Source organism: Nilaparvata lugens, chromosome 11 (assembly GCF_014356525.2).
Source record: "Nilaparvata lugens isolate BPH chromosome 11, ASM1435652v1, whole genome shotgun sequence".
In the NCBI taxonomy this organism is placed as follows: Eukaryota; Metazoa; Arthropoda; class Insecta; order Hemiptera; family Delphacidae; genus Nilaparvata; species Nilaparvata lugens.
Genome location: NC_052514.1, coordinates 22,330,658 through 22,357,742, shown reverse-complemented (window position 1 = coordinate 22,357,742; position 27,085 = coordinate 22,330,658). Strand labels below are relative to the sequence as shown.

Sequence of the window (27,085 nt, the reverse complement as noted above, 5' to 3'; positions counted from 1 at the left end):
AAGGTTTCAGAAAACCTCTTCAGTTTGTCGTTTCGAAATAGCACCTGTGTTTGAGGTGCACTTGAAAGCAAGCAAACAACCGATCTTATTGTATTCATCACTAGTATTATGATTACGACCCTCATAACCCTTTTCAATTATCGGAATAAAATCGATACAGGGGTAAACCAACATTTTCTCTACACTCTACTGTAATAGTATATTACGCTACAAGCACAGAAAGTTATTGTTTACGGTATGAGGATAGTTTACGGTATGTTATCCGAATACCGTAAACACCTTTCTGAGAGTCGCGTATGATATTTTTCGCCACACTACAGGTATAGCTGACGCCAAAAAGTTAGGCGGTTTCGTGGGTCTCTTGTGCGTTCCAACAGCTGATGTTGTCAAGTAGAGTTGTCATCTAGCTTGGCTTAGGTGATGATTTTTAAATCAAAAGAGACAATAAATAGATGCATTGCATCAGCTGTGAGTAGGTTACACCATGTGACCCACAAAGCTGCCTAACTTTTTGGCATCAGCTATATAAGAATAATGAATTGAATAAGAATGTTTTATGAGGAGGGGGGAATGATGTCTCATATCTCAAGAACCAGACGTCGTAGGGTACTCAAAGTGGGGTGGAAATTTCCGATCTCACCCTCCTGAACACAATGCACCATATGGCACAGTTGTCCAAACACATTTTCAAAAATTTTCTTAACCGGAAAGAAATCTACGTAGGGACTGGAAAGCAGCTGCTTTCTGTGCAGTGTGGCGAAAACAACTTTTACTTTCCTTGCCCTCTATTACCATAGGTAAGGAAAGTATTGCTTTCCGAAAAAAATTAAGGTACCCCAATTTCTAAATTTCTATACGTTTCAAGGTCCCCTGAGTCTGTGTATGTGCGTCTGTGTACACGATATCTCATCTCCCAATTAACGGAATGACTTGAAATTTGGAACTTAAAGTCCTTCCCCTATAAGGATCCGATACGAACAATTTCGATCAAATGTAATTCAAGATGGCGGCTAAAATGGCGAAAATGTTGTCAAAAATAGGGTTTTTCGCGGTTTTCTCGAAAACAGCACCAAAGATTTTGATTAAAGTTATACCTACAATAGTCATCGATAAGCTCCATCAACTGCCACAAGTCCCATATCTGTAAAAATTTTAGGAGATCCGCCCAATCTAAGCAAAGTTTGATTTTAGATTATCAATTATCAGCCTTCAGATACAATTTAAACAAGAAATTTCCAGTGGAAAAGATTGAGCATGAGAATCTCCACAAATAATGTTCAGTAACATTTTCACATAAAATTAAAAATAAGCTCGAAATTCGAGAAAATGTGATTATCCAATTGCAAACTGTTGGCAACTGTTGATTTATTAAATCATTCACTATGAAAAGTGAAAAGATAGCAGACCTCGTGTGTCTCCAGCGTTATCGCCCTGTCACCAGCTGGCTCAAATCTTTGAATAGCAGACTTGAGATGCGCGGGAACACTAGCGTCAGGTGATAAATTTTCATAACGGCAAGGAAAGTTGTGTGAGTGCGCCACACCAGATTTTTTCAATGGTCATTCGTATATTAATTTAATATCGTAGACCAAATTATTTGTTTATAAGAACAATAAGTATGCGATGTTTTATTCCTTGTTTCATTGTGGGTATTACGATAATCTTCATCTGTATTTTCTAGTAGACTCATCCGATATCTGTTATTGGGATTGTATAAATTTCTGTATATGCAGTATTTCTATCTTTGTATTGAGTGTTCTTTCTATACAAAGTATCAACTAATCTCGCCAACTGAAATGAATATTCTTATTACATTAATACATAAATCTTTTTGGATAACTTGAGTGTGGTAAAAATCTACAGTTGTCAATTTCTTGTTCTATATTCTATTGATTCTCTTGTAATTTTCTCGAATAGAAAATTCTGTGGAGTAATTATGTTTATAAAAATCAAGAAATACGAAATCATATTATAATAGTTGAACCCTTATTGAAGATTCTTTATTCCTAATTTAGCCAAAAACGATGAAACACTGACAATCTCGTTGTTAAGGTAGAATCAGTCACCTAATTGGACACAATCATTATTCTATTGACCTAGAGGTAAGACCTGCTTTCTTGTAAACAACAGTCGTCGGTGTCATCATATCAGAATCAACACAAAAGTCTCCACGCAACAGGTTTAGCGCTTGAGAATATGATGCCAGTTTAATCGTAGATGAACAACTGATGAATTTTTATTAAGGTATTAAGTTCCCTTGTTTGGTAATGTCATTTTGATTCTCCCATATGACTCCACTCAGGTCTCTCTTCAACTTCTAGAGGTCGACATAAGTACTTGACACAATTAAGTGTGAACATGTGGTATTGGTATATTGGAAGATTGGAATAGAATTTCACGTTTTGGTGAAATTTATTGAATAAATAAATAAATTAGATAGAAATGATTGTAATGAGAAAGAAGACAGTTATAGGTGATCGCAACATTGTATTGGGTGTAGAGTGTGGGTGTTTCATGGCCCAGGTAGGTGTTTTATTCAGAGAATTATCACAACTTGACATCGTTTGACAGTTGTATGACGTCATGATTGGTATACTATCACAAATGGGAGGTTGAAATGGAATGAGCAAGTGAAGAGGTGGAGAATGAGGAGGAGTAGGAGGAGGAGGAAGAAGAGGAGGAGTTGGAGAGTCAGAGAATCAAAGGAGATAATCGGGAGAGCAGATGAACACATGTAAATCGTGAATATTTGAAATAAATCGAATAAGTAAATGGAATCCAGTAAAAACAGAACAGTAGATAATGATGTGTGTGGAAGAGGAGTGATGGAAGAAAGCAAACATTTAAATTATTACTACAATATCTAAGGAAAATCTAATAAGAAAATGCAGTTCAGTATGAAAAGAGGATAATAGATGATCAGGTGAGAAACAAAAATGAAGGAGGAAGGAAACAAAAAAAAAAGACTGATGAAAGGAGAGGAAAAGTGATTTGAACTTTTATAAGGGACATCAGGAATTTGAATAAAGTAAATCATAAGTATACAAGAACATGAGAGCATGAGAAGAACAATTGGACGAACATGAATAGGAATGAATAAATAAACAGAAGTAAGAAGGAATGAAGGAAATGTTGAACAATAGGCCTCATCATCAAAGTGAGGAAGTAATTTAAGTTAGGTTGCGATTATGATCAAGAAGAAGAGGCTGTGAAGAGGAAGAAGGTAATGTGAAAACTTAGGTTGATGGAGGATAGAAAATAGCGAAATAAAGAAGGAGGAAAAGAAGATCGATACCATGTCATTGGTTTGACAACTTCCATCAGTCATTAATTTGCAAATCAACTACGCAATCAAACAGGCACCAAAGAGAGAGGGAGAGAAAGGAATTAGGGAGTGAGAGGGTGCTTGAGAGAGTAAAAACCATGAAGAGAGAGAGAGAGTGTGAGAGAGACAGAGTGGGAGAAAATAGGTACTGAAGAGAGTAATAAACATGAAGAGAGCAAGAGAGGATTACAGAAGAGAGAGATGTTGAAACCCCAGGAAGGTGACGGTTTAGCCGTCAATCAACAACTTGGCAAACAAAAAAGGACGTACGGTTTGAACGCAACTTGAAATTACACTGTAATTGAAAGGCTGTTGACGCAGTTCCGCTTTTAATATTCGACGACTGAAATTTCAGTAGCCGACGTGTTAATTGTACACCCTGCACAATTATTGTCAACATCATCTGCGCATGTGCATAATCACATACTAGCTGTTCGCTTTTGTCAACCTGTCAATCCTCAAAACAAGGACAATACAAGGAAGTAGATATGTGATAGAGAAATGTAAATGCAAATTCAAAATGTAACAAAGAGTAGACGAGGACAAATAAATAGTATCTATGCACTCCCAGATATTTTTGGAATGGCTTACTATCATAATAAATTATGAAAGTGGATTAAAACTCCGATTAAATAGAATTAAAAAATTAAAATCAGAAAGTTGAGAAGCACTTTGTCTATGCACTTCAATATATTTATCAAATGTCACTTCACTTATTAATTATGACTTGGGATAAAATAATAATTTCATGATCCACTGTATAAAAAAATTAACAAAAGAAAATCCTGTCCAATACAGAGTTGTATAGCAATACAACGTCTAACGTCTATTTTAGTTCACATTTGGTTAGCATTGAAAACGTATTCTGAAGCTCTGGAAACTTGTGAAGTGATATATCATTAAAAATGTTCGAGTCTTAGTTTGATTTAGTCTATTTCATTAGTTTTCTTCATGTCAATAATGTTCACTTCCAACTGCTGGATAGAATATTTTATCATTCCGATTTTCCTCGTCTCCAGTGAAATAAAGCTTATTGAACGAATTAGTGCATAATCTAACAGTTATTTCCAAAGTTTCTTGCCTAACTTGATTAATTCCTTGGCTATTATTCAATATTTAACTGTTTTACAAGTAGAATACAAGTTCAAACTTAAGAGGAAGAAATGAAAACTTAAACAAAATGTAAATGTTATAGGATGTTTATAATAATTCGTTTACATAATTATATTCATTCAATTCACTGAATGGGACGTTTAGCATTTGAGAATTTGAAGTAAAAGTTCATTTGAAACGAGTAAAATAGATCAAGAAGCAATGATTCAGGGGTCTCCATGATTATATAGAACAATAACATTCCGGACAGTCAAACACAAGTTATCTCGCTCGAAAAAGTAAAACCTGCTCGGGTGAAAAATGAAAGCAATTTCACCTGTCGCAAAATTTCAGGAGATAGCAAATTCCTAACTAAATTCTTGAAACGCTTTCATGCATACAGATACAAAGTGAGAATTTATGTCGGTTTGCGTGTAAAATACACCGGAAAAAGCGACTGAAATAATAATATTCTGTTCCAATTTTAGAAGTGGATAATTGTCACGAAACGTTTGCATACAGTCAGTGTCACAAAGTCCTGTTATTTATTGGATACAAGGCTATGTGCCCACCAGTGCATGGTTTGGGTGAGAGCTGAGAACACCGGCACAACAACGTTGTTCCAGACAAATGACACAATTATTAACTAAGAATACGTGAAATTGTGCTCGGTGAAAGAAAATTGCTCGACTAGAAATTTGAATAAGAATTCCGGTAGGCTACTTATTGATTGGAACTGTTTCTATGCCATGAATGAAGACTTAGTGCCACGAGCTCATGAGTGAACTTAATTTGACTCAGATCACTTTTACGAATTTTAGTTCCACTTGTCCTAATTTTTCAATACAATGAATGCATTTCAAATTTGACAATGTTGTTCTTTGCTTGAGAGCATTCTATTTTTTTGCGGATGATGCCACATGAGCTTTTTTGCTTATGCGTGGGTAATGAGAAGTGCGATTGTGAATTATGTGATGATCAAACGTCCATGCCTATTCGATGGTATTCCGCGGGATTTGAACCCGCGACCAGGTAGCACTAGCAGGCTAAAGGTCAACTTGGCTATCTGGCAGGCAATTATTATCTATTATAGTAATACAACTGATTGAATAATTCCTACAATAGAAGAGTTTTCATTTGATCTTCCTAACTTGATCTTTCACCAATTCCTAGAAACCTGCTACCTTGTAGTCTCCAAATATTTAATAATTTACAATAAATCAATCTTAATAATTTGAACCTAAATGGAAGCAAAAATTATTTTATTCATCTGTATCTATGAGCTGTTTCTCATGAGTAATATGTATTGAAAATCTTGCTAGATGTATCTTTTAAAGCAATGAAAAAACAATATTCTATTCTATGAAGGATGAACTTGGACCTAGTTGTATCCATCACTAACCGCAATACTAACAATTCCGCATCAAATACCGAAATAAAAAATATCTCCACTATATTAATATATAATATATAAGAGAATTGATGTATTGAGACTTGCAAGAAATGTAATTATTGATTACATATTATTACAGCTTATTGATTACATATTTGTAATCTAACTAGTAGATTCTCATATGATTATGTATTCTCATAAGACTACAGGTTAGAATTACAAGTGAAAATCGGTGGATTCATCGTTGTTCCAGAGGAAAATTAACCACATAAAAATTAACTGGACTAGAACTCGCAGGACCGAATTTCAATTTCTCACCCTACAAATCTGCATTGTGCTTTTTCCTTTTGGTAAATTGACCTGGAAACCAACATAACATGACGTCATCACAGAACGAGTCTAGTCGGTTAGTGGCATTCATTGCATTCTATTTCTAGGACAGACAAGCCACTCAGTCTCCCGAGTGTAGAAGTGTCACCTCACCTTTCCGAATTGTTCTTGTTTTAAGAGACGACTTCTCGTCGCTATTCATGGAGCGTTTAATCGATTCCGCGCGCCAACATCACAAGAACAAAGAAAATAGAAGAAAAGGGGAAATAAGTGTAATGGAAAACGTGGACTTGATGGGAGGGGGAGGGACAAGAGTGGTGGACAGGAATAGACTGCGTCTCTTGAGGGTGACTTGCTTGGTAGTCTGTAGTAGTGGCGTGGGTGTGGATTGTAGAGTACATGCCTCTGTACTTACTTAAGAGCTGTAGTAGAAGACGGACGTCAGACAAAATGAAAAAGGTAGGACATGGATTTTTGCTAACGCTGGGGAATTGACGAGGAGGGTGTAATGAAGGGAGGGGAAGGAGGATGAGGAAGTTGAAGGAGGCAAGGGTTCAGGTCGAAGGAATGGGAGAATGATGAGGAGAATGGGAAGAACCTGGATAAGGTGAAAAGGAATCAACGGAGGAGGAGGGCAAGGAATAGAATAAGGTGAAAATGAATAGACGGAAAAGAAAGGGGAAAAAGAAGGGGAAGAAGTAGGAGGATAACAACGAGATGTGTAAAAGGAAGAAGGAAAACGGGAGGAGAAGAGAGAGAATAAAAATGAAAGATGGAGGAGAAGCAGGAGAAGGATAAGAAGGTGCAGGAATAGTGGAAGGATGAGAAGGAGGAGAAGGAGAAGAAGGAGTGGGAGAAGAAGTAGGATAAGGTAGGAAGGAGGAGCACAAGAAGGAAGAAGAGCAAGGGAAGATAGAGGAGCAAGAGAAGATGGAGTAGCGAAGGAAGAAGAATGAGGAGATCAAGGAAGAGGGAGAAAAATACTACGTTGGAAAGAAAGGAGGAGGAGAAGGAGGAGGAGGAGGAGAGGAGGAGGAGGAGGAGGAGGAGGAGGAGGAGGAAAAGAAGAAAGAGCTATGACCAAATTTGATCACATTACTCCATTATACAAGGAGGAGAGGATAAGGAGGGATAGGAATGAGAATGAAAAAATATTGTGAAAGGACTAAATACGAATGAGTAGAAAAGGGGCAAAGAAAACCAAAACTACAAAAAATATATAAATTTCAATATGACTACTGGAGTAACTAGGGATTATGGGGGTGTTTACTATATTGCAACCGAGATATTGAAAGAGTAAGAATATCAGGGGTGAAAATGTGTGGGTTTAAGGTAAGAAGCAAATAAGTAGTGACAGTGTGTATGAGGGAGGGGTGCAAAAATGATGGAGATTTTAGGATCGAAAGATAATGTAAAACTCAGGAAGAGTCATGTCGGAGAAATATGAGTGAGAGATTCATGAAATATGAGTGGAATAGTGGTACAGAGATTGAGGTACGTGTAGGAGGGGAAGAAAAAATAAGGATGGAGAGGATAGATCCAGAGAAAGAGAATGAAAATAACTTTATATAAGTACTGCGTATACTTTGATAACTCCAGTGGAGAATCGTGTTTTGGAATTTGAAAGCTTGGAGCAAAGGAGGAGATTATGAGGGCTCACATTTAGTTGAAGACATACTTTAATACGATAATTACAAGAGAGAACGACAAAACGGGCCAATAAAGTGAGATAGAATGAAAGAGAAGAGAAAAATGTGGAAGAATAGAGGAAGAATGGGAATTGGGAGAGTGGATAGAGACGGAAATAATTATAATGATCAGAAAAAAAGAAAGTTAAAATGCTAAACAGAGATTTGATATAATACAAATGAAGGATTTGCTAGAAATTTGTGAAGAAGGGAGTAGTCACAGAAAAGAAGAGAAATACAAGAGGGATGAGACATGAGAATGAGGGAAATGGAATACATAACTGAAAGAAGTAAGATATAAAAATTATTGACAAAATTGATAAGAATAAATGGAATAGATAGTTGTCAATCCAGAGATGGTTTGACAAGGAGGTAAAGGTAAAAGAGCAATCGAGGAAGAAAATTGAAGATAAAGGAAAATACAAAGGAAGAAGTGGGAATGAAGAAATAAAATGAGTAGTATAACGGAGGAGAGAAGTCACAGGAATCAATTATAGTTTTCAAGAGTGAACTATGGAATAACAGATTTAGAGAAAGATTAAATGGAAGAGGGAAAGAACCAGTGAGAGAGAAAGAAAGTTGAAAAAAAAGAACAATTGGCAAGACATTAGAAATTATAGATTACAGAGATAGAGAGAGAATCAATAGAGTGATGTAGGGAAAGAGGAATTAATAAGAAACAGAGAGTGAAGAGAAAGAACAATACAAAGGGAGACAGGGAAATGAAAAAAATAAAGATAAAATGGAAGAGGGAAAGCGAAAGAAACAGTGAGAGAGAAAGAAAGTTGAAAAGAAAAAAACAATAGGCAAGACATTATAAATTGGAAATGAGGGAGATAGAGAGAATCAAAAGAGTTATGGAGGAAGAGAGGAAAAGAGAAACAGAGAGTTTGAAGAGTGTGAAAAATAACAGGTTGCAGAGAGAAGGGGGAGGTGGTGAAGAGAGAGGAGAAAATGTGAGAGATTTGAGTGATTTGAAAGAGAGAGAGAGAGTGAGTGAGAGAGGGAAAATGAGGGGTTGAGTGAGAGGTTAGTGGTTGGAAGAGTAGGAGCAATCTTTAACTGTGGTATGGGATTGAAGATGAGTGAGTAGAGTGTTCGGTGGAGCAGTGTGAGGCAATGACGTCACTAAAGTGCGAGAGAGAGGGCTAACTCTGACGTCACAGGGTGTTTGCGTGGGCAGAGGAGACAAGGGGGAGGAAAAGGCTCAGAGCAGCCCTCAAATTTGGGGATGATGGCGGTTCTCGTCTCCACTACCTGGCAACTGGAAACCGCACTGTTGGATTCGAATCCACAGATGCAGTTCCGTCTCTCTTGCGGTCACGAAGTTGGCTGGCGACTCAACGCGAACTTGGTACTTGTTGAGATCAAGTCGTGTCTAGGAACAAATCTCGACGACATTCATGATACGTTACAAAGTTTCTCATCCAAATTCGGAGAATCAAAACGGTAATGCTATGATTTTATCATGAATTGGAAATGATTTTCTTTCGAAATTAAATGAAAACAACTCAATATTGTCAAAAATACTGCTCGACAAAACTACTAATACTATTAGAACAATTTGAGATACAGTTACAGTACTTTTTTCAGTATAAAAAGTTTGTTTTAATGAATCAGTGGTTTTGACGAAATAAAGTAGTTCTAATTCAATATAGATGTCTATAACATCACCTTTCCAACATACAAAGTTGTAATTCAATCTGCGTCAATCTAATTTGAATCCGCTCACTGACTCTTCCTAACTAAAAACCCCTTATTGATGGATTGGGAATGAATCCCTGTAAACAATTCAAGTATCTGAGTTAATCTAAATCTACTAGTAGTTCGATATTCCTTACTGATTTGTCTCTATCAAATATTTGATTTGATTTGTGATATTCCCTTCCCCATTCAATACTTTTCTACTTGATCTAACCTATGATCTAACTTATGTATCATTGATACATGCTGAGATTATAAAAGCATGAATTTCAACAATTTTGAAGCAATTGCTTGAAATTTTTTCTGGAAGGAAGATAAGAAAGTGGATTTTTTCACTATTCCCAATTACACACATTGAAGAAACTTCCTAAATTTTAATCAATATTCCCAATCACTATCCTGTTCCTGTTCATAATGCAGAAATTTTATCGTAGTATTATGTAACGCTCGTCCGAACTCGTTATTATGATAAAGAAGACGCTTTTACTTCATCTCAGAATGGACCTTGATACCTTGAGACCGTTCAGAGAGTATCATGCTCATCTTGCATGCATGATTCTCAGTTTGCCTTTTCCTCTTGGCTGGCTTCATGCATGAGTTATTTCAAAAAACAAACAGGAAAAATCGTTCGACTGATCTCTTCCTAATCACAATTTCAAGTCCACCGGTTAAAAAACATCAACATATGATCGTTTACGTTTCTTGGATGTATCGATAGGACTGAACATTGCGATGCTAGCAAATCGATGTTCTTGAGCTGCGCTTCTATCATGCGCAAAACACTTGTTTGAGTCATCTCAGTCTACAAGTTTGTGACTCTGATCCATCCAATGTACTGTACATAGAATACATCTATTATGTAGGTACCTTGGATCCATCTATATTTTGTTGTTATATATATGGCATCGATTAACAACAGATCAAGCGTGCATTTCAACCTGTATACACATACTTGTACGAAAAAGAAAAAATTGCAAAACCATCAAATTATTAAACTTGAGATTTAGAATTAATTTTCTTGTAAGCTTATAGTGTAAACGCAGGGCTATCTTATTTAATTTGTTTAATTGATTTCTACACACACTAAACTCTCTGGTCTTTCTACTTGAAACCGAAATGCACCTATTCTATAGCTGCGTACTGACTTTAGCGCCACGAACACCCTCGTTTCGCTTTTCATCAGCTGTTATCATATCTTGATTTGTGCAGAGACAGTAAGATACATATATAGTCAGCTGTTGAAATGCGAAATGCGCGTGTTTGTTAGTGGAGCAAAGGTCTGTACGCACCTTAATATGTGATAAACTATACCTTGAATTAAATTGTAATTAGTTATTGTCTGAAAAGTCACCATTAATGTCAAGCCATACATATTTAGTATGGTCTATTGGTACAGATTATTTGATAGAATACGAATAGATTGCAATGATTCATTCCAAATTAAATAACATTCAGTTTGATCAACTCTCACATTTAGAATAAGTATGAAAAGAAATTAAGATACTTTTATCACAGAGGAACAATAGCAGTAGATATCCCATGGTATAGGGCGTTTATGTCGCAACTTTTACTGTTATCTCAAGCCGATAGTTCATGTAATTCTTTCCCGTGAAGCTATGTGAAACTGGTAGTCTCTCATATTGTGCCGTTCATACACTCTCACCCCAACAAAACAGTAACAATCGACAATAATCAACAGTAATCGGCTTGAGATAACAGTAAAAGTTGCCACATAAACGCCCTATACCATGGGATATCTACTTATGCTATTGTTTCTCTATGCTTTTATCCAACTCTAAGGGAACGGTGATTAGTATTTAGGGGATGTTGTACAAGTTGGAACATTCCATCCGCTCCTTATCTCATAAAAATTGTAGAATATTGTGCATGACAAAAGAAAAGGGAGAAATAATCACGTGATTGCATGAGGTGGGCACAGGTGAGAGCACGAGTACCAAGCATGCTTGGTGGACACTTAAATGCGCATGCGCAGTATTGGAAAAGCAAAATTACCTTGAGATCTCTATGCACGACTCTGTGATTGTGGCAGTACTCCACCGCTGACAGAATCTGCCAGAATTTACGTCGGGCTCCACTCTCCGACATACGACCGTGTCGAGCTATGTAATCTGTAAAATTGACAAAATAAAAATTTCAATTGGAGACGAATGAATGTTATTATACGAAAATCCGAATTTCTTATAGTTGAGATATCTCGAATTCGAATTAAATGAAAAATAAATTGGTTAGGTACTTAAAATAACATAATTTGAGAATTTAGTTGAGAAATCTTCACGTTCCTCTCATCATACAGATTATTACATAATAAGAAATAGACATATGGTATAATGTAATAATAAATTATATGATATAATATACAGAGTGAGTCATATGTATGAGAACCCTTCAATAAATCGGAGACTGTTGTAGATATAATACTGTAACTTTCAGTATAAGTTATTGGTGAAGCACTCTACCTTTTGACGTACAACTGAATTCCAACCCCTCATAAGGGGGTGACTTAGGGGTTGTAACTCGAATATTTTAAATGTAAACACCCATTGTGTGGTACATCATTTTAAAGGCTTTTTTTAAACAAGAAAGATGGCATCGACAAAAATTTTCTAGTTTTAGTTTTTAAAAAATTAATCAATAAATTTTAATCAGCCGCCACTTTGGATAAAATTATCATAGAGTATTTTTATTGTTGTCATCTTTCTAGTTTTGAGAAGGCCTTAAGAATGATGTATCACACAATGGGTGATTATGATCAAAATATTTGAGTTACAACCCCTCATTTCTTTAAAAACTAAAACTTCAATCAGCCGCCATTTTGGATACAAGTATCATAGAACATTTTTGTCGATGCCATATTTCTTGTTCCAAAAACGCCTTTAAAATAATGTACCACACAATGGGTGTTTACCTTTAAAATATTCGAGTTACAACCCCTAAGTCACCCCCTTATGAGAGGTTGGAATTCAGTTGTACGTCAAAAGATAGAGTATTTGACCAATACCTTATCCTGAAAGTTACAGTATTATATCTACGACAGTCTCAAATTCATTGAAGGGTTCTCATACATATGACTCACTCTGTATATTATATCATATAATCTATTATTACATTATATCATAATTATGTCTATTTCTTATTATGTAATAATCTTCCAGTATTAGCAATATTCTGAACAATTCCATTCAATATTGTTTTCAGCGCAGAATTCATCATTCTCTACTTGATAGCTATAGAATATACTTTAAATTCAAAACAATTTTAATAGAAATAAGTTGACAGAAGATAATCCAAAGATGCTTAACAATGATCGGTTGATGAAAGCTCTAAAAAGAAATAGTTGAGACACAAATAGTTCACTAATGCGACCAGTTTAATTGTTCTATTTCAAGGCAATATGAACGGTGTGCGTCCAAAAAAAGGTAAGAATAGAAACGTAAACGTAAGCACACATCGCACATTCAGTTGGGCACGAGTGGAATGCTCTTTGGCTAAATTTGTATAAGATTCGAGCGCGAATAGACTTGAACGCGCTTATTTTCGGCAAAAGCGAAAACAAAAAATCTATTTCGAGCGGGATCTTTGACACGGCAAGCACAACACGCTTCCTCATTGGTTAGGAGACACGGCGACTGACGCAGGCTGCTGACGCTAACACGTCACGACGCGTGGTCGTGCGTTCGAAGACTTGCGCCCAAAATAACGACGCGAATTTTTTGCGCCGGTCCAATTGGCAAAAAGTAGAAGAGGGTGTCCCACTTTGATTATTTGATGGATACCAATTTTACAAATAGAATTGCAGTAGTCTGAATTAAGCTGAGTGGTTTCTATGCTATGAAATAATGGAATGAAGGGAAGGTGGTTTTCAGATGGTTATGTTGGTATGGTTTTTATGTTGGATGGTTATGATGGATACTATTTATTGGATCATTTGCTATAGATACAAATTTTACAAATAGAATTAGTCTGCGTTGGACTGAATGGTATCTGTACGATGAAATAATGGGATGAATGAGTGGTGGTTTTCAGATGGTTATGATGGTATGGTTTTTATGTTGGATGCTTATCACAGATATTTGATTATTTGCAATATAACAATTCCATTGGTTGGAATAAACTCACAGTAGATTCAGTTGATCTGTACTCGAATTTGTGTGATAACATTTTGTCTCCAATGGAGTATTTTTCTTCAAGTGTTTCACGGATTTTCATCTAATATTTGCTGGATATCAATTCTATTTTAGAAGAATATCTATAACAGTAAATTGGGTTGAGATTAATAGAAATGGTAATTGTACGAGAGGATTGATTTTGGAGAGGGATTTCAAAGTTTTTATGCGTTGGTCTCAGTACTTCCAATTCTTCAAATTAAAATTTAGTCCAGTCAAATGGTCATTTTTCAGGAAACAGCCCCGAAAGAATTTTTGTCTATGGTTCTGTACGTATTTTGGGGCATTGAATTCGAATATGAAATTTGCTGACACGCCAGAGGGCGGCTTCACCCCCAAAGCCCCCAAAAACCTCTAAAATTTCGGACTTTTTTTTTAATTTTTCATTTAATCTCGAAAACCTTGCGTTTCTCAAGAAAAATCATTCAAATACATAGATATTGTAAAGTCACTTTTGACTTACATGTGCCCCAGCTGGCAGTAGTCGGTTGAGCAAATGAAATTTTAATATTTTTATGTTTGAGCCAGCTGAAATAAAAATACCATAATGGTTCTTACCAGCTCTTCAAGGGGCTCATACAAAATTCTGCTATCAATTGCTGCAAACGGCTGCCGCTTTATCAATCTGCAATAGTTTTGGGCATGAGCCTGTTGTGCCTTTCCTTATATTAAGTATTTGTACACAATGTGAATAAATAAATAAATAAATAGATAAATGAATATTCTTACCGCTGCTCTGGTTGACTCCACTATTATGGATGCTGAAGATATAGATAAATATAAGGGTTCTAAATATTGCGCAAGACAATATGGTACCGACACCAATCCAACTCGCTACCATCTGACAAAGGGGTCAGCAATGTGAGATAATACCGAGTGGGATCGATTGGATAATTTTTTGAATTGGCTGTAACTTTTGAACAGTATTGGAATCAGAAAAACGATTTATGGGAGCGAAAAGAAGAGAAAATTCTCTACAACCTTGACTACTTTTTGGATTTCTTATCCAAAGTGTTTCACGAGATAAACAACTTTTGTGATCATTTTCACAGTCTCGCATATTCAAAGTTGCGTATCTCGTGAAACACTTTAGATTAAAAATCCGAAAAGTTGTCAAGGTTGTAGAGAATTTTCTCTTATTTTTGCACCCATAAATCGTTTTTCTGATCCCAATACCGTTCAAAAGTTACAGTCAATTCAAAAATTGTTTATTTTCATTTTCTCATTTTTTTCTGCGATTTTACTGTTATTCAAGAGTCTTTAAAACGATTAAGATACATGATAGAAACTTGCGATTGGTCTCAAATAAAAGATAATTACATGCTTTACAAGCTACGTTGCAAATTTCTAGATTTTTGAAACAAACGTATCTTACCTCACGATTGTTTTTTTTTACAAAATTCATTTTCCTTACATGAAAGAGGAGATTCTGTTCTTCAAATCAGGACCAAGTACCATTTTTTAACATTTCGGGTTACCGAGATACACAGTTTTGAACATAGAAATTGGCCATTTTGCTGTGTATTTAAATATGGGCTAAAATACACTCAAGGAGGAAATTTTTATTTCTTCATCAAATTTCAGTTATGATACATGATTTTGAACCGCCTTGACGAGCTAAGACGAATGAGCTGTAGTACGAGGAGATTTGATTATTCTGTCAAAAGTTATAAGTGTTTAAAGTTTTGATCCTTGACGTATCCTTATGACGTACCCAACCCCCACTAGAAAAAACTGAAATTAAAATACTGTTTCTTACGGATGATTCTCATAGAAAATAACCCTCGTAAGATGATTTCAGCCGAAATATGTATTTTTTGTTAGGAAGGCCTTTAAAAGGTATTATAATGAAAAATTTGAATTTTGGCTGTAGGACATGATTTTCTATTTTTGGAAGTATTCCCCGTTCCCCCACTACTAAATTCGAATATTCCTGAGGAATCCTGTTCAGAATTAATTTTTCTTTCACGTGATGTGTGGTTTTTCATTTATACTAGAAAAATATCCAAGTTGTGTAGGGTAGAAGTGTTAGGTTTGCATAATTTTGAAAACCCCTTGAAAATCACACCTTTTTTGAAAATTCGTAGCTCCGGAACCGAAAATGATAGAAATGATAGCACGACCACTCAATTTATTGGAAATTTTATTTTCTTTAATTTTGTCGAGAATGATTTTTCTTGAGAAACTCAAGGTTCGAGATTAAATGGAAAAATTAAAAAAAGTCCAAAATTTCAGGGGTTTTGGGGGTGAAGCCGCCCTCTGGCGTGTCAGCAAATTTAAGATTCGAATTCAGCGCCCCAAAATACATATAGAGCCGTCGAGGAAAATTCTTTCGGGACTGTTTCCTGAAAAACGACCATTTGACTTGACTAATTGGCATTTTGAAAGAAATCCTCAGTTTTTGAACATTTTTACAATCTCTTTTACTACTCGTATTAAAATTCACTCGAACCCCAAAATTTTTCACAAACAGATCAAATCTTGAACTAAGTGAAGGTGCTTTGAGGGATTGACCAACGAAATATTAGGCTTCAGTGAACTATTGATGTTAATAAGATGGTAGGAAGCAGCTAATAGAGAGAAAGAGAAGTAGTGTAGATGGGAAGAGAGTGAGTGACAGAGAGAAAGAGTGATAATTTAGTGGGAACACGTCAGCGGGAGCGATCTCTGTCTCCCAGAGCGTTGACGCACGGATTTTTGTTCTTCAATTAGCAGCAAGCATTCCAGGCCATGGGGACAGACGCAAGCAGCCTCTTCAAATCGCAATTCGCCAATTTCACCAGTCTGCTCTATTCACATTCAGATTCCTACAGAGAAATTTGTTGAATAGCAAACTAGTTGACTTTCACAGCAAGTGTACGTTCATTTTGAACTGATGAAAACAAAAGACAGGTTGGAAAAGTTCTTGTAAAAGTTTATATATCAGTTCAGATGAATTATGTGAATCGATTTTATTCGATTAGAGACGCTTTGACAGATCATTCTGAGCTATAACATCGATGAAAGGAAGAGATACAATAATTAACAATATGATTTCTAAACTGTCTTTACTAATTTATACACATACCATTCCAGTAGCTTATTCTACGTTATTTGGGCTTCATAATTGTTGCTTACAACAGCAATTGAGAGTGGAGAATAGACGAAATATATCAATAATTATCATAATTCAAAGACAGTTAAACAGGATTGAAATGGAAACTTGAAATTCTGATAGTTTTAAGATGAGAACCATTAAATTTATTAAAAGTGTCAAGAAAACCTGTTAATTATGAACTAAAATCCAGCTACGAACTAGGAATAGTTTACCAATAACGATTAATCTCAATCAATTTTACTAATGGTGGAGGCCCTAGTCTTAGCTTAGGCTTTGGAGTCTGATAGCGCAGGTCTTGAGATCATGATTAACAAGCACTCAGCTTGATTGCAAACTACTGCATCATAATTTATGTACTGATTTAGTAATGGTCACTGTAATATTACTATTTTCACTGGCTTTCTCATATCAGGGAGGATAAGAACTGATTCTGTGAATTGATATTTAAAAGGAAAACCACTTGAAAATTAATCATGGTACTCCATGAGCTTCTAATTCGATGGCTCTTGTGGATTTTATATTGAATACTTCTTATGAATTATTCACCGGAAGCATTTGATGAGAACGATAGGAGTGAAATCACCATAAAAATATTCCAGTACTGAATGGACTGTTCATTCCTTGAATAGACTCTTTCTCTTCTAGTGAAGTCATAAATTAAAAATGATTTCTTTATTTTTGTTTCCTGTAAAAATTACATAGTGAATATTAGGCATTTGCTGTAAGGCTACTCATGATTTTGATTGGAAAGCTCCCTTTCAAGTGAAGTTATTGTTTTTTATGTTATTACGTTCTTTGATGGAGAATGACATGTAAATTACCAAGCATTTGATTACAGGCAACTCATGATTTTGAAGGGACGAGGACAACCTACTGACAACAGACACGTGTTTTGATAAAAATAATAATATTGTAACTTTCTCCCTTGATAGCATGAAATTACAGTGATCAAGTTCTCGCAAACATGATAATGGTTTCCGATAAAGCACGAAAATCACCAGCTACACGTGTCGTCAAAATAAACAGATTGTTTATCAGATTGCTGGTTCTTTGAACGGTGAATGAATAGAGAAACAATTCTATTAATGTGCACGAGAAACAATTATGTGTCCGCAATTAGCATTCGGAATGGATTTGATAACAGGATGATGGGGATGAATTGATTTATTGATTCAATGACAAGTATACTATTGGGTCATACCTCGGGTGGAAGAGAGAAAGAACGAGGTGAGTAGGGGGTGAAAGCGTAAAAAGATGAAGAGAGAATGATGGATAAGTTGGGGTGGGGGATCAGAAGATGGGAATTGTGGAGAGAGAGGAATGAAATATGAGAAAAAGAGAGAGAGGATGACGAGGTGAAGTAGCGTTCATACGGAAAATAGTTTCTAATCAATATGGTCGCTTGAGCGATTACGTAACAGGGAGAGAATTGTTGTTTATGATGAAGGATGGGAGGAGGAAATGAGGAGGAAAGAAAGGTGGATGAGGATTAAGAACGGTAGGAGGAAGAGGAGAAGTAGGAGAAGAACAAGGGGTAGTTTGAAGCGATTACGTCATAGATTTGTGGTGCACGAACGGAGTTCTTGAACTTATGCATCAGGGCAGAAATTTCCCCTACCACCCCCTTCGGATACAGTTAACCCCCTTTCAACCCTCCAACCTATTAGCAAACGATGACCCCGTTACCAGAGCAATGCAGCAACGTTTAAAATAACTTATTCACCAGCTAACAGTCAGATAAACTTCCGGTAATAATAATTCAACACCAAATCAGGAAATGACGCCAAAGTACAATATTGAATTTGTGGAATTCCTGTTTTGGTGATTTTGATTGGTCACGTTTCATCAAACTTAGTTTGGGAGTAGTTTGACAGAAACCCTATCGTAGAATCAGATATTTGTGGATTACTTGGGAGGTACACTCAAATTATTCCTGGACATGCAAAGAGATTTCAATAAGGTTTTTACAGAATCCGATGCATTCGATAAATGAGCGATTCATTAATGTACTAGGTACTATTTATCAAATTTATCTGGTTTATCGGATAAATCCTACGATGATCATACACCCACTATGATGAAGAGTAATTCTTATCAATTTCATTGAAATATGTCACAAAAACATCTTGAAAGTTATATGTAATGTAGTAATACTCTCTCAATACACACAGTTTTTTCAATGTTTTATCTCAATAGACACTATCGCTAATGTGTCATATCATGATGTGAGAAATTTAGGGAGTCAAACAATTCTGATACAGAAATTCATATTTTTGAATATAGATAATAAAAATTAACCTTGAAAATTAAGAAGCTTTAAAAAAATGAATTTGTATTTGTATTTACAAATGCTTGTGGACTGAAACATTTTTATAATTTTCAATTCATTTTACCTTTTTTCTCTTTCCTTTCTCCCATAGAAATTAACAAATCCTTCTTTCTCTAACATCAAACAAATTTTTTCGGATAATTTTTCTGATAATGATGACCTGTTGAGTTGTAAACTTGTATTTCGATGATGATGATGCTGATTTGAAATGATCAGACCTACGATTGAAGGTATTTCTGGAATGTTGGTATTACAATTAATATTGGTATTACAATTGATGCCTCATAAATATTTTTCCTCATCGTTTCATTTCAGTTCTCTCCAAACTGTGGATAAATTCGTCAATCACGTTGTAAAGGAAGTATTGATTGAATTGCAAGATCTAATTTACTATCAATACACGATCAACATAATTATGTATTCATACATTTTCATGGTACAGGAAATTAGAATGAATCCAATGAATGATAAAATCAATATTCCAAATATATTATCAATTTGATTCCAAAAGACTATGTTGATCCTCCTCTTAACTTTCTTTTGAAAAACTGGCGTGGATTCATCACTGTAACAAATTCTTCGATAATTATGCTAGCAGGAAAATCAACAAACATTTAATTTGTGACGTCATTCCACTAACGACATACATTGATAGAGATTAGCAAGGTCACACTTAATCTACACTAGAGGTGTATGTTTCACTTACTACAACCTTGACGTTTAGTTTGGATGAATAGGTGAATGCTGTCCGTTGACATTCGACTTCTTTCTCTCCTTTTTTTTATTAATTGTTCTCAATTTCCTCCCTCATCCTTCATGAAAAATGTTATTTTCTCAAATTTCATCTTCTTCTCGCATATTTTTACGAAGATTGGTGATCTGATAGTTGCACAAGCCGGCTCTGGAAAGTATATCTAGCTTCCTCTTCATATTTCAAATTTTCAGTGTGTCTCAATGACCCAAGTTGAGGAGAAATTCTATCTGCTTGTGGAGAAATATCCTACATCCTCTACATCAATTATTTTCCAACATTTCTCTCTGAAATCAGATATCTACAGATTTGGTGATATTGGTACAAAATTATTGATTTAAATTTTTTCATCTGGAGATACAATCATGAGCTGTATGTTTGTGTGCGGGTATTGACAATGATGACAGATAAAATAGCAAACTTGCAATTTTTGGTAGGTTTTAAACCACCAGGAAGTGATTCTGATGCTCATAACTGTCAGTTAGTGGATTTGACTTTAATCAGTCACCCTTCCAACATAAGTAAAAAGATCAAGTCATTGAAGGATCGTTTCCGTCTACCACATATTGGATCAAGTAAAGGAGTACATGTAATAATTGTATCATCATCTTCCATCATCTAATGGTACATCCTCATTAGTATTGTTTCATTTGGTAACGCTTTTTACGGTCATGCTCTACATTTTGGTGAATATTGAATATCAAAATAGAGGAATATTGTTAATAAGAAAATTTGAAACAAATTAAAATTATTCTCGTAACAAAATACCCTGCATTCTTAATCAAGATGAGAATATTAACATTATAAAGGCTCAAAGTAGCCTACTGAGATCCGAAGTATCCTCATTTTAAGAAAATTCCAACCACTCCATCCTCATACATTTGAGATGCACTTGGAAAATATAGAAGTTTGTGAATTAGTGCCAGGAAAGAATGATCCTGTATTTCTATTTTATTCTGATAAATGTTGCACTCTAAGAACTCATAAAATATTTTTCACAATCTCCAATCCTCTCCCTGAAGAAGCAGGAGAACATGAAGAAGATCTGAAGAAAAAGAAGATTGAGTACTGTTTTATGTAAGTGTAAGAGATTGAAAAGAGTTGGAGAAGAAGATTCGGAAGAGGAAAAGAAGGCAAGAGAAGATCTGTAGCTGCAATCTCAATGTTAGATAAGTAAGGATTAATAGTTATTAAAACTAGCGGTTTCGCATTGAGCAAACTTCAATATGTCACAAGCAAACAGCTTCACAGAAAAGATACTAAATGTTTCGGAAGATCAAATTTTCATGCTCTCTGCTGACGTAACGGAAAGTTCTAAATTGCTATTGAGGTCGCTATTTGCAAATGCATTGTTTAGCTGTTCATCAGCAAACAGGTGTTGTCTAATTAGCGGCTTGAAGGGAAAAAAGGAGATAGAGAAGTGGAAAACAAGGTGGAGGAAGAAAAAGAAGGATGGTAAAGAAGAAAGTAGCGACTTGCAAATGTGAACACAGACGCTCAAACAAATTAGCAGTACGCGACTCTGAATTAAGTAGCGCAATTTCACTGACACTTCGCCTTTTACATTTCGCAATTCAAATTGAAAAAATCTTTTTGTAAAATCATTGTCTTATCTGTTACAACTGAAACTCTGTCACACATTGGAAATCGGCTATGTTATGTCTACAGATAGGCTAGTAATTATCACTTTTTGTGTTTTAAGTTTATTATTGATAATGGGGTAACAACAGAGACTAGTAACTCGAATTGTTCTGATAAATTGGTGGTTTTGACAATACTAAGTTGTTTCATTCAATATTGTAATTATTACAGTGACTGATGTTTTTATTCTCAACTGAACCATTATCATCGCTACCAGGATCCTTTTTACTCCTTCGTATTCGCTATTTCTGTATTTCTTTACTTATAATGAAATGAATGCGATCATTTCATCCATTCAGTTCATTCTTATAGTTACTATTGAGATAATAATAATACCTAGATACAAGCCTACAACCTCATTTAATCAAACTTTTGATCCACATTAACAATTTTATGAGTCACCACAACAGTCTTTCTAATATTCAAGCGTCATTAAGAAGGTAGTTTTGTGGGGGAGGAGTTGGCAAGATTATTAAATTAAAGTGCTTACTAGTTATATGCACCTGTTAAAGCTTATTACAAGATACAGCACCGAGAGTTCGAGAGCAATCTCAGTTCAGACCATACTATTCTCTAGACTTCAAAGTGGAGACCATTTCCAAAGCAAATCAGTACTATCAAACACAGTTAGACTACCTGATATTGTGAGTTGTGAACTGTGAATGTTAGCTTATTGCTTTATAGTTCAAAAGCAGAATGTGCTTCAATCCTCCCATGAATCAATTAGTAGTTTCCTGTATTAGTAGTTTCAATTAGTATGTTCAATTAGGTAAAGTGTATACTTGAACATTGGGTTCATTGAATATTCATTTCCAATTACATTAAGAATACAAAAATAAGTAAAATAGGTACTTGCGACCATCAAGGTGGGCTAACGTTTGTGGGTGAAAATTCAAAGACTAAAGATAAATATTTTTGGTTATAAGAGTGTTTTAATGTTTAGCAGCCTGCGAAAATGTGAGCATCCCCATAAGCACCAAAAGTATTCTTCCATAGTCGTCGAATCATTACGCACAAACGAAAACCTACCTACATGCTATTTCATGATTGCTCTCATTGACAGTTCATGAGACATTACTGTTTCTTCGAATTGAGAGATTAAATACTAACACTAATCATCAATGAAGTGATGATAAAAATTCTTATTTATTTATCAGTGAATCAGTGTGATAAAATATAGAGAGCTGGAAAGTTGTTAGTTTATGGATTTCTTTGCTGTCATGAATGGCAAATTTTATGTCATATCCTACATTTCAATGATATCATTTGATGAAATCATGAAATGATTTAAAAATGTATAAATCAAATTAATCAATTTTTACTTAGATAGGTACTTCATACATGATGAATACAACTTTATAAATCAATGTTCCTTAGCATACAAATATAATAATAGTATATACATATATCACGAAGTAGTTTGTGATATATCTGGAACTCTGATAGATCAAGAAGGCCTCAATGAAGATATAGTAAGGTTTAAAAATTTGAAGAATATTTTCAGTATGAATAGTATCTATTATATTCTTTCAACCTCAGGGCTCACTTTACTTCTCTATCCCTCTATCTCGAGTAGAAAACGCAAGGCAATGAAAAGTTCAAGAAATTCTCTAACGCAATTTTCTATTTGACGTAATTTTCTAAATATCAATTTCCCATCACCACATTAGGATAAGATGTCAGAAAACCTGTCAGATAGTGAAAAGGTCAGTTTCAACTAGTGCAAAGCAGACACTTAGCATTTCACGAGAGTCAGGTTTATTCGAAGGAACTAGTAAATAAGAGAGTTTTATTTTTAGTCAGTTGAGTTGAGACCTTTGGCGAGTGATGACGTCACTCGCATAGCAGGTACTTCACCTCCTCTTATCAATGGGCGAAATTCTCAACGAAAAAAGAAGAGCACCGCGAAAATAAGAAGCAGAAAAGGAAGTTAAAATTAACTGCTGACGTCATGAAGCAGTGAACGTTTTCGGATCATAAGCTTTTTGTACGTGGGTCGCGATCAAAAATAGAAGACAAGTCCTATTGTCATTAACAACACGAAAGACGAGAGCCGAAGTAGACCAACTCCCATTTTCCCTCAGTAATTTCTCTCAATTGAAGAACGACTGCCGGCTGCCTCTTTAAACTTGCATAGAGCTTGGATGGAACAAGAAAATTAGGTCGTCTATAGTACTGACTAATAATTCAGCAATAACAGATGGGATTTAGTAGTAATAGCCTTATCAATGTTGTTTCATCGGCCCTTTGTAGAATGACTAATATTTATTACGTCATACTAGAACTTTTACATTAAAGATTATGAATAAGTAAAGGAATATAATGATCTGTTCTATTGGTGAATACAATGCGAAACCGTTACAATAAACATTGCAGAACTGGTAAATGATGGAAATAAGGCTTTCCAAATTTTTCGGCTTTTGTGGATAGGCTATATGAGGATGAAATCATCATAAAATTTCATATAAATCCTCTAAATTCTGCTCGAAACAGTTATGGACTAGCTCCATATGAGTGGAGTATTTTTCAAAGAAAAATATACATTTCGATGTTTCCTGCTAATTAAATAGATTCAAAAATGAAAATTAAGGAACTGCATTCTATTAGAAAGATCACTTCCTTACCCGCTACCCTTCCCTTAGTTTCAAAGGTCTTCATCCACACTTTAGTACTCACTAATAATTCAGTAATAACAGATGGGATTTAGTAGTAATAGCCTTATATCAACGTTGTTTCATCGGCCCTTTGTTGAATGACTAATATTTATTACGTCATACTAGAACTTTACCACGAGACAATGCTTCCAGTTTACACGAGATCGATAATAGTTCAACAACCAAAGCTGGAAACTAACGTTTTTAAAATACATCAATGCTTTTGACAATATCAATAATTTTGTCAACTTTAAGTTTCCTTGATATACTTCAAAGTGGAAGTTACTGCTGAAGTTTCATATCTATAGAGTTCATGCAACTACTAACCACAATACCACTAAATACCAATATCGATATAGAATTCTCTCATCAACAAATGTGATAAAAAAATTTAAAAATGAACGAAATCTTGCTGACAAAATTATTCATACAAAAAAGTTCATATTTGTTTCATTTTCTTTTTCTTCAGCAGCAGTACAAGAGAAAAGCGATTACCATCGTACAATTGCAATACTTTTAAAAGGGCTTTTTCAAAACCTACGTTCAATTTCACAATCCATTTAGTACAGTGTTGTAGAATAGTGATAGACTTTCAAATATCTTATCAGGACTATGTGTGATCTTTACAGATGGTAGCGGTGGCATGCGTAGTTGTGGAGCTGAATTGACGCAAATATTACAATATTCTGATCGGCATGAGTTCACACTTATCGGCAACGTTTTTCAACGAGACATTGAACTTGTACTGAAACGAAATTAATTTGAAAAATTGCCCAGATAATGAAAACCCATTTCTCTTTATGACGTAGGCGAAGTGATCATCTTTCGGATATCTATTGCCCCAAGGACAGTGCGTGAGTAATGAGGTAAATGAAAAGTGCAGGGAATTGATAAGAGAGAAAATTGAGATAACATAGAACGTAAAATACTCTTTTAATTTCTGTTATTCCAGTTTTATCGTGAATGAGAAAAGCTGCAGTTTCATCACATAAAGAAATAGTTTTCATACGGCTGTAGTAAAATTCATCTGGAAAGATTCTTCCATTCATACATGAGATAAATTTCGTTTTATTAAATTGATGAGTGACATCAAAACTTCCAAATTCAAATGAAACTGAGAAAACAAAGATCTCAAATTCAAAATTGATGAAATTCAACGATGAACAATATTTAATTTACTGGTAAATACTTAAGAACAGCAATGATTGATAGCTTGTAAATCTGAGATAGTTCAATTATCTTTCAAATGAATGTAGAATATCCCTGTTCAAGATAATTTACTGAGAAAGCTGACATCTCTCTCATCCTTTCTGATTCAATTTCTTATTTAGATTACTAATAATGTGGTATATTCTTGATTGATTGAGCGAAGCGAATTCTGTTTCAAGTCGATCGGCGTTTGTCTGTTTGTTTGTTTGTACCGCAGTTACAGTCGCAGTTATGGTCCGATTTGGATAAAATTTGGTATACAAGTACTTTGAAACAAGGCGCAGAAACGTATGTATTCAAAATTTTAAAATTCATTCCCGTTTCAAGATGGCGGCCCTTTATTCGGAAATTTTACCCTAAAAATCAACCTAACATTTCAATACTTCATCAGATCAGATTCAAATTGGGCTCATTCTTCTCAGCTCTTCAAAGCGGTATTATTTCATGTATCATGTTGTTGAGAATTTTCTAATTTTTGGAATTTCGATTTTTTTTTTCAAAGTCCCAATTCAAGTTTCAGATTCTTTATCTTTTCGACCGTGCATCCTAGCTCAAAAATATAAAGAAGTTCTATTTCTCAGCATCCACCACCGATCCTATTGCATTTATATCATTATACTCCAAATCCAATTAGTATGTGTGTTTGTGTGTGAATAGTCGGGCGTGTGTCAATAGTGATTTTAGTGAGTGTAGCGAATTCTACTGTTCTCTGAACTACTAGTTTTAACCAAATATTCGAATGTCCTGGCTCAATATAGTTATTGTAATCGAATTTATTCTGCAGGGAATTGATTTTGTCCAAAAAAGTTTCCTCTCAAGTTTTTTCAACAAAGCTTTGATAGACTTTAGCAATTGCCTACAATGATGTTGATTCTTGAAGGAATTGATTGCAGAAGCACTCCTGTAAGCGTCATTCATCAGGAAACAGAGAAGTTTCCTGTGAAGAGGAAATCGTTACGTTCATCACTCATTAGTTAACAAGTAATAATTGATGCACTCTCCGCCACACTGCAACAAGTTGACGTATCACATTGATAACGGAAGCTGCAAACTAGTCGACAGACTTCCACAGTGCCACTAGTTTGTTCCAGGAGTAGAGTGAGAGCAGGGAAGTCTTCCTGGAGTATGAGGACATTTGCCGGGTTAAGGAAGGAGTTAGGACAACGCTGAGAGAGGACCTCAGTGCGTAATCGATACTGCGAGAAAGAAAGAGAAGAAGGATATTGCGTGAGAGAGGACGTTGGTAGAGGAAGAGTGGGGTTGTTTGGGTGATGGGGGGAGAGGAGAAGTTTGTGCGAATGTGCGTGCGTGGGCAATTGTTGGGGGGACAGCGCGTGGCACCCTTTAAGGGCGCTAATGCCAAGGGCACGCATTCTCGGTCGGGGCGGGCCCTTCTCCCCCTGACCCTTTGTCATCCCTCCCCCTACCACCACAAGGGTGACTGACATTGCCACTTGCCTTTCTCGAACCATTGTCGTGCTTTTCTGATGAGCCTCTCTCATCAGAAAAGTCGAAAATAGCAACCGAGTAATCTAATTTTCACAATTTTCATCCATTACTTCACCTGAGTATAAATGTGGTTGAGGTATTAATTACGAAAACTTCTTCAGGGACAACATATTAATGGAATTGATAATCTAATATTATAATTGTTTTTCAATTAACTCGTGGTCTCGTAGTATTTTCAA

At 35.3% G+C, this 27,085-nt stretch overlaps 1 protein-coding gene across 2 annotated transcripts in view; it reads right to left on the bottom strand.

Annotated features, from left to right (window-relative positions):
- Nucleotides 1-27,085, bottom strand: part of LOC111047097 (serine/threonine-protein kinase SIK2) — a 79,950-nt gene that overhangs the window by 34,110 nt on the left and 18,755 nt on the right. For both annotated transcript variants that reach the window (XM_022332765.2, XM_039437861.1), the window contains exon 4: nucleotides 11,546-11,661. In XM_022332765.2, the coding sequence (XP_022188457.2) occupies nucleotides 11,546-11,661 (116 nt within the window). The remainder of the gene's footprint in view (nucleotides 1-11,545; nucleotides 11,662-27,085) is intronic.